The sequence below is a fragment of the Oryctolagus cuniculus genome, chromosome 8 (assembly GCF_964237555.1).
Source record: "Oryctolagus cuniculus chromosome 8, mOryCun1.1, whole genome shotgun sequence".
In the NCBI taxonomy this organism is placed as follows: Eukaryota; Metazoa; Chordata; class Mammalia; order Lagomorpha; family Leporidae; genus Oryctolagus; species Oryctolagus cuniculus.
In genome coordinates, this window is record NC_091439.1 from 127,333,449 (window position 1) to 127,350,508 (window position 17,060).

General features: G+C 36.5%; 1 protein-coding gene across 3 annotated transcripts in view; it reads left to right on the top strand.

Moving 5' to 3' along the window:
* TLL1 (tolloid like 1) overlaps positions 1–17,060 on the top strand; it is a 229,132-nt gene that overhangs the window by 113,049 nt on the left and 99,023 nt on the right. For all 3 annotated transcript variants that reach the window (XR_011378528.1, XR_011378527.1, XM_070048214.1), the window contains exons 2-5: positions 1,537–1,647; positions 5,150–5,230; positions 7,018–7,170; positions 8,025–8,142. Coding sequence is in view for 1 of the 3 variants with exons in the window: in XM_070048214.1 (XP_069904315.1) it covers positions 1,537–1,647; positions 5,150–5,230; positions 7,018–7,170; positions 8,025–8,142 (463 nt within the window). In the remaining 2 variants the exon portion in view is untranslated. The remainder of the gene's footprint in view (positions 1–1,536; positions 1,648–5,149; positions 5,231–7,017; positions 7,171–8,024; positions 8,143–17,060) is intronic.

Sequence of the window (17,060 nt, forward strand, 5' to 3'; positions counted from 1 at the left end):
CTAAATTTTTATTGCATTTTCCTCTTTTCCCTCTTGGCTTTACAAAATAAGACTGGAAGAAAGTTAAGGACAAAAAAGAAAATTTGTAGAACTGTGTCAAAAACTAAATATTCCAAGTTTTCTAGAAATTTGTCAATATTTTGTTATCTCTTGATTAACTTATTTTCTGTCTTGGGGTTGGTGTGTTTTCTAAAGTTACTGCATTTTCATCTGGCAGCACTAAGGGGTTGGTTGGTCTTGTCTGGACTCAATGAACAAGTAGGCTAATGTGTATTTTTGATCTTGAGACAAGTTTACACATTAGTTATAAATGAATTCTCCCATTACTTCAAAATGATTGGTAGAGCTTTGCTTTATTAAGTAGCAAAACACACCAGGTATAAACATAGAGCCAACTGTCTTTCCACATTTTAGGGCAGTGATTTTAGGATTCCTGATGATGTGGCCATGCCTTGTTTGGCATTGGAGACCAAAGGCCTGACACTTGGTTGTGGGCTAAATACATGTTGACTTAAGTATTGCTGTTGATAGTTCTATGTGTTGTTGATGGAGATTCTGAGGCAACGCCATCTTTAGAGAAGATCATTATTTATGGGTGAACTACAATGAATGAGTGGCTGGAAAAGCACAGTATTCTCATGTCTTGATTGCACCTTGCTTTCTCAAATTACCATAGCACATGCATTAGTTGTTACTGCACCTCCTTCCACCTGTCGCTGAAGACATGCTGAGGGCCACAAGCACCCACAGAAAATGCAGGCATTCTCATCAGATTTTCTTTTCTTTGAAAAAACTATTATTTTAATGTTAAGATTGAGTGATTTTTAGCATTTTGCCAAATTCACTTTGTATGTAGATACTATACACGTACATATATAAATACTATGTTTCTTGAAAGCCAGGATAGTATTATCACAAACTGTGGGATTTATGGCAGTGATCATACAGTGGGGAAATTAAGCTTTATTGTCATGTGCATGGTATAATTCAGTGAGCAGTATTTATAACTCCATGCCAAATAATACAACATCTTCACAATTTTTATATTCTGTCTATATTAACTTCCACAAATAGGAGAAAACATTAATATTTGTCTTTCTTTAAATTTTGGAGAAAAGGGCCTTCTCTCTATATATAAAGTTCTATATAATGTTTGTGGGAATGCAAATTAATGGAACCATCATAGAAAACAGTATGGCGATCTCTCATCAGATGTTCACATATTGGTATTTGTAGAGTAGCTCATGATTGATGATTTCTTTTTTCCTAGAACGCCCATGAAGCACTGATCTCATTCAAAGAAACTATTCTCCTCCCCACAAACATTAAAGTAAAAATATGGGGGTCTTGCTCTTCTACAGCTGCCTAATAATTACTTGGTAATGAGTCTGGAAATTAAGTTCTAGTTACTTTGTGAAATATCTGTCTCTTTCTGGGCCATATTTCCTTAGGAATAGAATTCTTTTCTAATTAGTTTCGTTTGCACTGATTTCACTCTGAAATATTTTACATTTCAATTCAATTTTTCTTTTTTAGCTGTATTTTGGGGTGATATTGCCTTAGATGATGAAGACTTAAATATCTTTCAAATAGATAGGACGATTGATCTTACACAGAATCCTTTTGGACAGTTTGGACATACCACAGGTACAGTTGATTTTTTCATTTACTTTGTGTTCCTTTTGTATGAAATATACTTTTTGAAATTTTGTAGCTACACTGAGTCATTTTCAATGTTCCGAAGATCGCCTGTGGTTTCCTGCACACAAATAAACATATTACGAAACTGAGATTCTATTCATATTTTTCATCATGTTAATTTAGTCAACACGTTGTAGTGTTCACACTGTACAGACCTGGCTTAGACCATATGGAGATATTAATTCTTTGAGTACCCATAGCAACCCCAGGAGGGTAAGTACTGATACTACCGTGATTCACAAGTGAGCAGATAGATGATTTCTTGTTGTCAGAGTCAGGAAGTACCTGAGTCAGCCCCAGAGTTCAGTTCTGAGAAAGCCCAGATTTCATACTCTTGAACATGATATTATGTTGCTTTCCATCTGGGTATCAGTTGCAGAATGTAAATTATTCTTAATTATATAGCTGTTGGTTGAGAAGACTCCATCAATATCTATACTGATGTCTGTGTACTCAGTGTTTATGAAAACTCCAGAATGTAATTTCAGTTGTTTTGAACATGTTGAATTATGCCTATGTGAGACTTGAAATATTTAAAAGATTTTCTTCTTTTCATTTTTCAAATACTTTTATTTAATTAAAAAATTCTATTTTAATTCATGTTAAATTTTGGAGAAAGATTTAAAGGTTAAAGTTTCTTGTTTTGGCTATACCTTCCAAATTTACTTGATTTAATGCTTTTTGATCTCATTGCATTTCCCCTGTCCACCTTTACCATTTTTATTTTCTTTTTCTGTCCATGGAGAGTAAAATATGTAGTAAAATATATAGTTTCTGTTATCTAGCAGACAGATACAGACTGTCAATATCTGTTTACCTGATTTTCTCTTTCAGTAACTTTTTATTGTTACAAATTTTTAGTAAATGGAAAAGTTGATAGGACATGCAAGGACCACCAGAGTAGTACAATTCTTGGATTCATTAGTTTATCATATATGCCCTGTGTGTGTGTGCATATACATGTGTAAGTGTGCATAAAGCAACATTTTTACATTAATTATATAAAATATAACACTTTAATATTAGGTAGTTTAGCATGCACTGTCGAAGAATAAGAAGATCCTAGGTAATCAAAATGCTACTGTCACATCTATGGCGATTATTTGAAGTAACAAACATGTAAGATGAAACCTAAGAAATTTGTTCAAAATAGTAGCAATATTAAAAATGGTGTGCCTTTGTTATTTAGAGTGGTCATCATTTCTGAAGCACTCACAACGTAGGGGGAAAGTCTTATTTTGCAGTGGAATCACTCATTCTACATTCCTGAAGAATATGTCCATTGACAGAGTCTCTCCTGTGTTACACTTGACACTGACATGGAGGCAACTGCATAGGGACAGGAAAACAATGATACAACTCAAGCAAAATTCTAGATTTATTTTAAATTGTGTGTTCAACTTTTATTAAACTTTTTATTAGCTTCAGTCTCTAGAGGCATTAATTTTCTGTGATTTAAGATTTTTAATACTATTATTTAATTTTATCATTTTTAAGGTTAAACTGATATCTTAATAGTTAGAGGAATATACTGTAGTTTTAAATCTATAGAGTAAAACATATACTCCTAATAGTAAAAATATTTACTAAAAATGTGTGTGAAAGGTACACGTGTTTGAAAGTTTTGAAATTCAAACAATGTACAAGTGTATAGCATTTTTTCTTACTATGTCTTTTTTATTCATATTAATTTGTACAGATTTGATTGCTTTTCTCAGAATTTTTCAATTTCAAAATATATGGCCTTTTCAGTAAAAATTTATTTAAGTTTTGCATTTTTCATTATGTTTTAGAACATGTACGAAATAACCAGTCTTCTTCCTTTTATATTTCAATGAACTACCTACACATAATTATATTTCAGTTGCTATAGAATCACTCAAAATTGCTAAAAATATTACTAGGAACACTTTTGCCACTGATGCTCTTGAAACAATATTTTTTGCAATTTGGTAATTACTCTTATCTTTATAATTACTATAATATTAATGAAGACATTTTCTTTTCTCATGATTAGTTCCCTCCTAAATCTATTTATATCTGTTTCAGGCCCATCTAACACAAATGGTTGCTACATAATGGTCATTTAAAACACATAGATGCCATACTTTAAAAATGTTTCTTGTAACTGCTTAGGAATGGATATGTTTAAGTATTATCTCATCTTGCTAGAATGTTCAGTGAAAAATTTCAAAAATGTTTCTGAAGATGCATAGCAGAAATGTGACCAAGTAATGCAAACAATTAAGCAGGTTATTAGCCACTGAACAAGCACTCTAACTTACTTACCTTATAAGGACTTAAGTGATTTTTCCTTTAAAGGACTTGTACGGAAATAGATGTTATTATTATTTTTTAGCTCCAATATAGGAAATTAGGTTTCAGCATTAATTTCAAAGGAAAAGTAGATATTGGAAGGAAATAGCTTAAAGTTTGAAAAGTTTTCTTTCTCGGTGGATTTTGGGCTGCCTTTCATTGTCTTAGCCCGAAAAGACTCCATGAATACACCAGACACTCTAGTGATAGTGATAGAATTTCATCTGTACTTGTTCTAATGACATTACTAGTGACAAATATTTCTCGCTTATTGATTAAGAACTTAAAGAAATAGGTGATAAAATTGCATATTGCATTTTAGGAAACCCCAAGTTAAGAATTATGGAGCTTGGATTTGTGTTGAATGTTATGCTGTTTGACTTATGATATGAACCTACTTTTTCTAGTCTCTATCTGGTAAATTGCACGAAGACACATTTATTTATTTCTATCTTCTTTTTGTACAACCAAATTGTGCACATCTATTTTTATAAATTTTTCAAATTACTTTGCATAGCAGAATGTATTTTGCAGGTGAACATTGTTTTTGGATTCTTATGATTTTTTCTAATGATAGATTATTGGTTTTTATGGATGAGAGAAACTATTTTTTTAAAAGGTTTACAGATATGCTTTTTAAAAGTTTTCCATTTTGGTGAAAACTTCGGAGCAAAACTTGGTGATGCATATTTTCTCTTCCAGTGTTCTTATTTCCACTTGCTAATTTGGCCTCTGGAAATATTCAGTTTGCATTGGGGAAAGAGCTGGAATGCAATCAAGTAGGACAGAACTCCTTGCTGTCATTCTGTATAACAGCATGTGATGTCAAGGTCACAGTGAAGAAAAACATTTCACATTAGCAACAGATGACTCAATTATCTTAATGTCCAAATAAAGTCATTTACGTTGCTCTCGGAATTCTGCTCGCCCACCTTATTTTTAGTTATCTTCATTTATTGCTATAGAATTTTTACCCTCTACAAAGATTTATGGCTACTCATAACTCTAATACTTTAATAGCACATGCAAAAAGATGTTCAAGCATAATCAATGTACTCTATTACCATTAATTATTTGCAATAAGTCTAAAGTATGCTAAATGTAACTTAATTGTTTTCTTTGATTCTTTAAGGTGGACTTGGAGATCATGGTGTATCAAAGAAACGAGGAGCCCTCTACCAGCTTATAGACAGGATCAGAAGAATCGGCTCTGGTATATCAATGTTTAAAGTTGCAGACGCTTGACTTGATGTACAGTAAATATTATACTCATAGCAGTTCAGTTCATTGAAATCAGTATGCAGTATGATGCAAAGAATATGTGTTGAGGGTCTTTTATTCTTTTTTGTTCTGTTGGTTCATATCTGTTGGCTCATTCATTATATAGGAAATTTCAAAATGTTCCCTTAACTTATTTCAGGCTTTTCCCAAGTGAAAATTGATTTGGCATTTGTTTATTTTATTGTTGATACTAATTTTCAGTTAATTGGACATCACACCAAAGTTTTGATATAAAGCATGGAGCTGATTCAATCTCAATTAAATGTTTTAAAAGTCATGAATATTTGTCTTGAAAAAAATCTACTTAAAAGTTAACAAACTGATTTATTAGGTTGCAAAATAGTTTAAAATGTTTTGAATCTTTGGGAGAAATATATGTAAACATTCATGAAAACTACCTTCTGGTTTCATGATTAGTATTTATAGTGTTTATTAGTCACTATTTGTAGTTAAGAGTTTCTATAAAAGCCCTTTCCTCATAGCTCACATCCGAACATCCCTTAAGTTGGTCATTAAATACTTGAAGTACATACTTTAAGTTACTAATTTTCCCAAGCAAAGATGCTTTGCTCCAGAATATCGAAAAAAAAAAAAAAAAAGACGTGTTAGAGACATTTAATGTATGTAATGTTAATGTGTGTACTGGTGGGAGAGCTTTATCAATTTTAGTATATGTGCTGCCGAAGCGAGCACAGTGGGAGAGCTTTTCTACCAATAGTAATAATTGAATAAAGAGAATAATCAAGCAAATTTAAGAAAAACAAAAACAGTAAAAAATATTATGAAAGGTACTAAGGAAAGTAAAAAAAAGTAAGTATAGGGAGTGGGCATTAAGCCCAGCTGTTAAGATGGCCACCTCCCATATCAGAGCGCCTGAGTTCAAGTCCAGCTTCCAATTCCAGCTTCCTGCTAATGTACATCTTGAGAGGGGCCAGGCGGATGAGGGCTCAAGTACTTGTGTCCTTGCTTCCCATGTTCTGAGCTCCTGGTTCCCAGCTTTGATGCTCATCCAACTCTGGCTGTTGGCAGCATTTGGGGAGTCACCTAGTGGATGACAACCTATCTATCTGTGTCTGTCCCTTTTTGACTTTCTGTTTCTCAGATAAATAAATATTAAGAAAAGAGGAAACCTGTAGCCGTGAAAGCTGCTCCAGATTATGTTAGCCTGTGTTGACCTCTAAATCGTGATGAGGAGGAGATTAAGATGGACAGAGTTCCTCGTCCCAACTGGACCCGGACTGTCTCTATCTTGATGTTATTTTACTGTCTATAAAATGAAATATTCATTATTTTAGGCTTTCATACAAATAGCAGTCTGATTTAAATATTGGAAGTTTAGCATGAGTAAGGCTAGTTTTGGGTATCATAGGATATTCAGGGTAGCAATATATGTTTTATTACCTGTTTGTGCCTTGTTAGTGAACTACCAAGTTAGCAAACATCAACAATTTTTCTATGACCTAAGTTTTGTCTGGTGTAGGCTGTTGTCTGGAGATTCATCAAAACTCATCGATGGGATCTCAATAAATAATGTTTTGATGTGGAATACTTCTACATTGTAATGCTCCTCTCAAGCATGTAATATCCCAAGTTTTTCTTTAATGTGCCTTGATTTATATACATATGTAAATAAGACATTTCATCTTTTGTCCTTTAAGAGGTAAACGGTTCCCTGACCCAGGACGTCTGTTTCACAGAATGTTTTAAATGTCATTGCAGGCTTGGAGCAAAACAGCACAGTTAAGGGAAAAGTACCTCCAAAATTCTCAGGGCCAAATGAGAAAAACCGAGTTCCCAGAGCTGCCACATCAAGAACTGAGAGAATCTGGCCTGGAGGGGTTATTCCTTACGTTATTGGAGGCAACTTCACTGGTAAGTGATTCTCAGAATGTTTACTTTGATGGAGAAGTAAAAACTGTCATACAGATTCAGTATGTTCGTAGGATATTGTCAAAAACGGAGTATGAAATCATACTTGTAAAAACACTCCGTTAACCTAGGTTATTAGTTTAAAATGTTTTTGAATTAAAAAAATAAATTTAACCTTGTGCTCTAAGAGTGTGGAGTTCCATTTTTTTTTAAGATTTATTTATTTAAAAGGCAGAGTTACAGAGAGGCAGATGCAGAGAGAGAGAGAGAGAGAGGTCTTCTATCCGCTGGTTTACTCCCAAGCTGGCAGCAATGGCTGGAACTGTGCCGATCCGAAGCTAGGAGCCAGGAGCTTCTTCACAGTCTCCCACGTGGGTGCAGGGGACCAAGGATTTGGGCTATATTCTATTGCTTTCCCAGGCCATAGCAGAGAGCTGGATAGGAAATGGAGCAGCTGGGACCCGAACCAGCACCCATGTGGGATGCCAGCACTGCAGGTGGCAGCTTTACCTGTTACACCACAGCGCCAACCCCCCGATTTTGTTTTTAAACTGAATTTCAAATGTGCCCATGAAATCTGGAAGCTGATCTCCTTTCAACTGACAGGGTGAATGTATGTCCCATTTATAGAGACTTGTACACACATATGCAGAGTGAAGGAGCCTTCATCTTCTGATTGTAAAGGGAGTGCCCGTTTTCAACAAGGACCCGTTTGTGGTGCTATGAATCAGTAGTCGTTGGCTGATGATAGCAGTGGCATCTGTATATCACTAAGCCACACAGAACGGAGGAGCCAGCACACAGCACTCCTCTCTGGGGTGGTGGACACTTTTATTAACATCATTCAATTTTTCCAGGCAGCCAGCGAGCCATGTTCAAGCAGGCCATGAGACACTGGGAAAAGCACACGTGTGTGACTTTCATTGAAAGAAGTGACGAAGAGAGTTATATTGTATTCACCTACAGGCCTTGTGGGTAAGTAGAGCCCGGAAATGACCTATATAAGTTTAGCAGGAAAAAATTAAAACTCATGGGTAGGATTTGTTTTGTAATATGTGCTTTGTATTTTGGCCATGAAAGGTGTGATTTTTACATATGCAAATGTTACTCTTTGAGAGGACTTCAAAAATTTATGAAAAAGGAATTAAAATATCAATTCGTATAAAAATTCTGAAAGCTACACATGGAATTTTTAGAACAGACATTTCTCATGAACTTTCTGAAGACCCCACATCTAAACATATTGCTTGAAACAGATCTTTGTGCATCTGACCATGGTGTATTTTGTCCACCACCTCAGCTGTTTTATGAAGATCAACTCACGGTTGATCTTTCTTGCTTTACCAATTCACTGCCACTAGAGTTATCTTCCGAAAATACTGGTCAGGGGCTGGTGTCTGGTGCAGCAATTGAGACATGGTTTTGACGCTCTCTGATTCCACCTTCCTGGTAACGCACACTCTAGGGGGCATCTGGCGATGGCTCAAGCAGCTGGGTCCTGCCAGCCTCATGGGCTACCTGGATTAGATTCCTGGCTCCCAGGTTTGGCCTGACCAAACTTTGGCTGCTGGAGGCATTTGAGGAGTGAACCAGTGGAGGGGAGATCTCTGTCTAATTCTCTCTGTGTCCATTCCTCTCTGCATTTCAGATAAATGCGTGATTGATTGAATGAATGAATGACTAAATACTGGCCAGAGCAAGTGCCACTTTCTGAGATTCATTGATGTTTCCACCTAGGGTGATATTTTCTAGATTGTTTTCTTACAGGATGATGAAAAATACTCCAAATAAAATCATTAAGTTTTGGAAGTGCTATGTTAAATTCCAGTAGGTATTTCTATAGCAGAGTGCTAATGAATGTTATTAATATTTAACTAACCGAAAGGAGTATGTTTGCTAAACTTATGTAAAATATGGAATATCCACCTCACCTTTTAAAAGAGAAGAACATACCTCAATATCCCAAGAACATTTTGGGAAATGCTGGCTTGAGAGTAAAATCCTAAGTCCTTGGTATAACATTTAAGGAACGCCACGAACTTACCACAGCTTCCATTTTTGGCTCCTTCTTCCTCCACATCTCTCCACATATCCCAGAATCCAACCAAGATACAGGACAAGCCGTTTTCCAAGTAATTTATGTCTTAGAAGACTTTTTCTCAAAAGAGTTTTCAAACTTCTCTTCCCAGCACTTTTAGTTATTTGGAAATTATATCGAAAGATTTGATTCACTCCAGCTTAAAGTTTTGGCTTGTTTGCCAAGAATACTTGGTACTGGATTAATTTATATTGCATCCCCTCAGGAGGCAAGCGTGCCTGGGTCTGCCGTTCCAGTGACTGCTCTACTGGGTTTAGTGATTGCTCAGTTGAATGGAGTGTTGGTGGGCAGGTGCTTCCATTGTGAATGTCTCCAATATTACAAAACAGTGATTTTTAAAATAATTATTTATATAAAGGGAACAGGTTTCAGGTGTTTCATTTATATAGTTTTAAGAACATGATGATAATTCCCACCCACCCTCCTCCTTCCTTTTTGATTTTTCTTTTGATTTTTGGTGATGCCATACTTTTGTTTTCCACTTTACTTTATAATCACAAGTTTAATCCTCCATTACATAAAAAATTTATCAAGTAGCAAGTAGAAAGATCCCTGTTTCTCAGGAGTATAGACAAGGGCTATAAGCAATAATCAAATATCAAGATGTCAATTTCACACTTAAAAATTGCCCTTTTTTATACTCTATATATTTGTTACCACAACTCAGAGAAAACATGATATTTGTTTTTATTTTCTCAAGGCTGGCTTATTTTACTAAGCACAATGCTTCCAGTTCCATCCATTTTGTTGTGAAAGACAGGTTTCATTCTTTTTTATGGCTCAGTAGTATTCAGTTGTGTACATATCCCATTTTATTTATTCAATCATCAGCTGATGGCCATCTGGGTTGATTCCATATCTTAGTTATAAACAGGGGGTCACAGATCACTCTTTTATATGCTGATTTCATTTCATTTTGGTAAATTCCCAGGAGTGGGATGGCTGGATCATAAGGTAGTTCTGTTTTTAGCTTTCTGAGTAATCTCCATACTGTGTTCCATAATGGTACTAGTTTATATTCCCACCAACAGTATCCTAGGGTACCTTTCTCCCCATATCCTCACCAACATTTGTTACTTTTTACATTTACTTGCTGTGGATTCTAACTGGGGTGAGGCGAAACCTCATTGTGGTTTTGATTTTCATTTTCCTGATGGCTACCGATCCTGATGTCTATTGGCCATTTATATTTAATCCTTTGAAAAATGCCTGTTCATGTCCTTAGCCCATTTCTTAAGTGGATTGTTTGTTTTGTTGTTGTTCAGTCTCTTGAACTCCTTACATATTCTGAATATTAATCCTTTAGCAATTTTAGTTTGAAAATATTTTCTCTCATTCTGTCAGTTGCCTCTTCATTTTGTTGAGTATTTCCTTTGTTGTCCAGGAACTTTTTAGCTTGGTATAATCCCAATTGTCTCTCTTTGCTTTCCTTACCTGTGCTTCTGGGGTCTTATCCAGGAAATCTTTGCTCATCCCAGTGTCTTGCAGTTTTTCCTTATGTTTTCCTTTAGTAGTTCAGTAGTTTCACGTCTTAGGTTTAAATCCTTAACACATTGTGAATTGATTTTTGTGTAGGGTAAAAGTAAAGATCTTCTTTCACACTTCTCTATGTGGAAATCAAATTTTCCCAACAGCATTTGTCAAAGAGACTGTCCTTTATCCAGAGCATGGTTTTAGCCCATTTATCAAAGATTAGTTCGTTGTGGATATGTGGATTAATTTCTAGAGTTTATATTCTGTTTCATTAGTACACATGTCTATGTTTGTGCCAATACCAGCTGTTTTGAATATAACTGCCCTGTAGAATGTCTTGGAAATCAGGTATAGTGATGCCTCCAGCTTTGTTTTTATTGTTTAAGATTGTTTAAGCTACTCAGGGTCTCTTGTGTTTCCATCTGAATTTTAGGGTCATTTTTTCTAGATCTGAGAAGAATTTCTTTGGTATTTTGATTGGTATCACACTAAATCTGCAAATTGCTTTGGGTAGTATGGATATTTTTGATCTTAATTCTTTCAATCAATGAACATGGAAGCTTTTTTTCCATTTTTTGGTTCTTCTATTTCTTTCCTTAATATTTTATAATTTTAATTGTAGAAATCTTTCATGTTATTGGTTAAATTTATCCCAAGGTATTTAAATATTTTTAGATATTGTGAATGGGACTGATCTCACAAGCTTTTTCACCTATGTCATTGTTTCTGTATACAACGGCTACTGATTTTGTGTCTTGATTTTATATCCTGCAACCTTACCAGATACTCTTATGAGTTTAAGTAGTCTCTTAGTGGAGTCTTTTGGTTTCCCTATGTATAGGTTCATGTCATCTGCAAATAGGGATAATTTGACTTTCTCGTCTCCCATTGGCATCCCTTTGATTTATTTTTCTGACTGTGGCTAAAACTTCTAGAACTATATTGCGTACTAGTGAGAGTGAGCATCCTACTCTGGTTATGGATCTTTGTGGAAATGCTTCCAGTTTTACCTCATTCAGTATAATGTTGGCTGGGGATTTGTCATGTATTTCCTTGATTGCATTTAGGTATGTTCTTTCTATAACCAATTTCTTTGAGGTTTTTATCATGAAAAGATGTTGAATTTCATTAAGTACTTTCTCTGCATCTACTAAGATAATCATGAATTTATTCAATTTGTTCATGTAATATATCAAGTTTATTGATTTGCATATGTTGAACCATCATTGTTCTTTTATTCTTTCCACATTTATTATCTGAAATTTTTCCACATAGATGAATTTTCTCTAATCTACCACAGTCATTTGAATACCCTATAGTGTAGTTCAGTTAGGCAAGTCAAAATAAATGCTTAGTTTTGCTAGAGAAAATAGTTTTTGAGCTATTGACATGCACTTCTGGGAGGAAAAATATATATTTTCAGTAGTTCTTAGAGAGGGGCATTGTGTTATTTCTGTACATTATATTTGCCTAGATCTCTTAACTTAAAAAGGTAATATATATTAGTTTTTGACTTATTTGACAGTAAGAAAAAATTGTACATCAGTACCTTCATGGATATTTTTGGATAGTGCCATAAATTTTTAGTTATGACTTACTCAGCACTGATTCCTTCTAAATCACTCTATATTTGGCTTGAAAACTTTTGTTTACATCTGAAATTCTTCCTAGTATTTTCTATTGATTTGATATTTAAAAGGCCCAAATAGTGACTGTCCTTCTATCCTTCCAGTTATTTAATAAGAATGGTTGTGGGGACAGCGCCGTGGCTCACTTGGTTAATCCTCCACCTGCGGGGCCGGCATCCCATATGGGCACCGGGTTCTAGTCCCGGTTGCTCCTCTTCCAGTCCAGTTCTCTGCTGTGGCCTGGGAAGGCAATGGAGGATGGCCCAAGTGCTTGGACCCTGCAACCGCATGGAAAACTGAGAGGAAGCACCTGGCTCCTGGCTTCAGATTGGCGCAGCTCCGGCCATAGCGGCCATTTTGGAGGGTGAACCAACAGAAGGAAGACCTTTCTCTCTGTCTCTCTCACTGTCTAACTCTGCCTGTCAAAAAAAAAAAAAAAGAGAGAGAGAGAATAGTTGTAACTCAGCTTACATGTTTTTAAATACAAAATATATTCAGATCTATATATCTTTCCTCTCTCCCGCCTTCCCATTCTAAAAAATAAGCACATCCAAAGCACTGATAACTTACTCTGTTTTTTCACTCAGTTTTTGAGTGCAATAAATTCATTTTTGTACACATTTTCTTTGATTTGTTGTCAGAGTTCCTCAACACTTGTGGCTTTTTTTTTTTTTGTCTTTTTTTTTTTTTTTTTTTTTTGACAGGCAGAGTGGACAGTGAGAGAGAGAGAGAGAGACAGAGAGAAAGGTCTTCCTTTGCCATTGGTTCACCCTCCAGTGGCTGCCGCAGCCAGCACGCTAAGGCCGGCGCACCGCGCTGACCCGAAGCCAGGAGCCAGGTGCTTCTCCTGGTCTCCCATGGGGTGCAGGGCCCAAGCACTTGGGCCATCCTCCACTGCACTCCCTGGCCACAGCAGAGAGCTGGCCTGGAAGAGGGGCAACCGGGACAGAATCCGGCGCCCCGACTGGGACTAGAACCCGGTGTGCCGGCGCTGCAGGCTGAGGATTAGCCCAGTGAGCCGCGGCGCCGACCCCTCAACACTTGTTTTATCCCAGTTCACTGTCACGTCTTAGTGCTTTTCCTCATAATGCTTTTGCTCTTGGAACACCTACACTTTCCTTTTTAATCAGTGGAAATCATTCCCAGCTTTCATTCTCAGCTTTTCTGAGTGGCTCACTTTGGGATTTTGCTCTACCCGTATCACATCAGTTGTATCACTACAGCTTGTTCAAATGCCTGTCTTTGTCATTGGTGAAGGTGGGTGACTTACTTTTGTGGCCCTCATGATACCCATACTCCACTGTACAGGTGGGCACATTGAGAAAATGCTGACAATATCAGAATCATCTATGTTCCTTGTATATGATCTTCCCACACATGAAATACTGTAAGAATTTAAAGGGATATTTAAGTACCTGTACTCACTGAAGTTGTGATTTGTCCAGTGATTCGTAAAGCTTTTATTGCACTATTGAAGTCATATTTTTGAATTTTGACATATTCATATATTTATAATTTTTAGAGTAGCAGTGTCACATTTGGGTGATGTGTTTAGCATTCATTTTGCAGTTCCCAGTTTGACCTGTATGACTTTGTTAGTTATAGAAAGGGAGATGCTTTATGTAAGAAGTGCTCTTTAGCCTGCCAAAAATTCGAATAATTTCATTGGAATCATTTATCGACCACAGTTTCATAAAACAGTTATTTCATCATTTTTGCTGTGAGAATGCTGCACCTAAATCTCATAAAGTTATCATTTAAATTATTAAGGGGTTCAGCAGTTGGTGTTGTACAGAATACTTAGGGCTAACTAGAGTAAGATATGTGTCAAGTCATATGCCTAACATTCCTGATGGATTTCAATATGGGGTATTTTAATTCATAAGAGCTGTGGCAGTAATGTGTAGCACTTAACAAGATTTATTGCACCTCTGTATTCGACATGGAAGCCTGCAGCATGGTGCCACAGATATTGATAGCAACGTTCATCAAATCTATTTCTATTTTAAAATCTAATAGGAAATACATCTTACCATTTAATATCACTGTATCACTTTGACTTAATTGGCTACATTAAGAAACTTGTATCTTCTGTTTATTTTTTAAAAACTAAGCTAAACTCCATGTTTATGGGGAGGACAATTAAAAATGGAACCACATGTGTCTTTTAGAGCATTGTATTTCCCACTTTATTCTGCTATTGTTGACTTTTATCCGGTTAATGTTATTGCTGTATTTTCCATATCAGGAAAATATGGTAGGAGGGAAACAACACACTATAGTAAGTAAAACATTAAACATAGGTCAGAACTTTTGACCATTTTTCCCCAGTGCAATTCATATTCTTAAATTGTATTAGAACTGTTTATATGCATGTATATGTCTTTGCGTATACATGCATACATACATATGGGTGTATTTATATATGAAAGTACATGAGATTTTTCATTTGTCTCCAAGAGTGTGCACCTGGGTCGCCACTGCTGCCCTGGAAGCTCTGCCTACAGAGAAGTCGTCTTCCTCTCCTGCTCTTTTGAGATCTGCTCTTCCCACGTGTAGCAGCTGAACGCTGCTGTACAGCAGGTTGTACTCTAGGGTCTGGAGCCATCGCAGTGAACAAGGCATCTGAGACCTGTGCCCACAGAGAGTTTACATTCCATGGAGGGAAAGCAGCAAAGACAAACCAAAATGAGTGAAATAATTATGTATCATTTACCATATGTAAATAGAAAGCCAAGTAAGCAGAGTGGAGATGGCATTTATGCAGACTTGAAAAAGATAGGGAAAAGAGACCACGCGTACGAGGAGGGTAGAATTCCTGATGGAGGAGACAGAGAGGAAAAAAATGTGAAGAGCTTGCCAGTAGGTTGAAAGCAGAGCAGAGAACAAGCATGACTAGAGGAGGGATAATGACAGGCACAGTCGTACCAGAAGTGCTATGTGTGGTGAAATATATTTGTTAAGGACCACTGGGCTCTTACAGTTTTGGGGAAGAAGTTTTAGAGAGCCTACCTCAGGCAGCTTAGTGAAGTTACAGAATGGTAACAAGTGATCGTTCCATCTCAGTGACTTTATGACAAGCATGCATTCCTTACAGTGCACATACACCACTTAGCTCTGCCCCACAAGCGTCCCTCTTATATAAAGTCCCAGGGAGAATCCTATGCTACGACATAGCAGTTCCTATGGCAGATGGAACAGGGGCACTATGGCCAACGACGTGTTGGCTTTGGAAGACTCTCTCCAGAAATGACACAAACACTCTGTGCTACTGTAGTGTTGTCCAGAGCACGCCATGTGATGAAACCTGGAATTAGTGGGCAGGGAAATATGATCATTGTCTAGAGAGGAGCATTGGCTATTTTTGAACATCGACACCATTTACCACAGGGCCATTGGAGAATATGGGGTGCAGAAATGACACAATCTGACGTGGTGTTTTAAATGATTTCAGTGCTAAGACAAGACTGCTGTAGCAAGAGAAGACCAGAAAGGAAGAGACCAGCTGGCAGATTATTCCAGCAACTCAGGTGAAAGATGATGGCCTTGCCTAGGCTGTTAGGAGATGATGATAAGTGGATCAATTCCAGGTACAGACTGAAGGTAGAGACAACAAGATTTATTATTGTGAGAGAGATGGAGGCTTTGGGAATACTGGAGCAAAGTTGGAGTTTCCAGTAACTTGGATGGGGAAGTCAGTAGGTGGAGGAAGATTTGGGAGAAGAAAATTAGGGACAAAATAAATTGAAGTATTTTTTGTTCACGAAGAAAAGTAGGTGGAAATCTGAGCCTGCTGTTCAACAAATGTTGCCTGCCCAGGGATAGGCCCTGGTTTAGGTGCTTGTGACAAATCTGTGAGTCAGAGAGAAAGCTCCCTGTCTTCATGTATCAGATATTGTAGTCCCTTTTAAGGAGGCTGTCTTAGAACACTAACAAAATAAATGAGTAATTTTCATAAAAAGGCATATAGTGACTTGATACTTGGAAGGGCTTAAAGTACAGCAGGTAAAAAGGCATAAAAAATTTCAACTCACTGGATGTCTTGATGAGTTTACTTAGAGGAAGTTTCCAAAGATAGGTTGGTCTAACAACTCTAGGTGAAAGTAGGGAATGGCAGACTTTAGATTACTGGTTTACCCTGCATAATTTAAGGAGTGGCAAGACTTTTATTGATGTTGAAAGCTTTTCTTGAAAGGGCATGTAGGCCTAAAAAAAGGCCAACCTTTAAAGTGGTGCACAAATTAGGAACAAAAATTTGAGTGTCAAATACAAGAAAATGACATCAAACCTGTCATTCTGTGCCTAATGTTTGTGTAAGCATACTTCCACTTATTCTTTTATCTGAACATCTAGAATTGTGTTCCCAGGATATTTAGTTAGTTAAGGGTCAAAGCACCATCATTTTCTTTGTGTGCAGGATGACTGTAAAATAATAGCTCTATGAATAAAGCAGTGTGAAATCTATATTTCCTTTCCATTGTGAAACCTCATCTTATTTATAGGGAATTGCTATAGGTGCAATTATGCTAAAAAAGGGTGTTTTAGATTAAGTAAATTGACCACATTGCCTTACTGTCTCCCAGATTTTTATTTCAAAAGTACTTTCTTCTTTGAATGTAACTCCAGTCAGAATGACTCAGTGTGGGTAATCTAGTTGCTCTATAATCATCATATATTTCAGTTTCATTACTGTT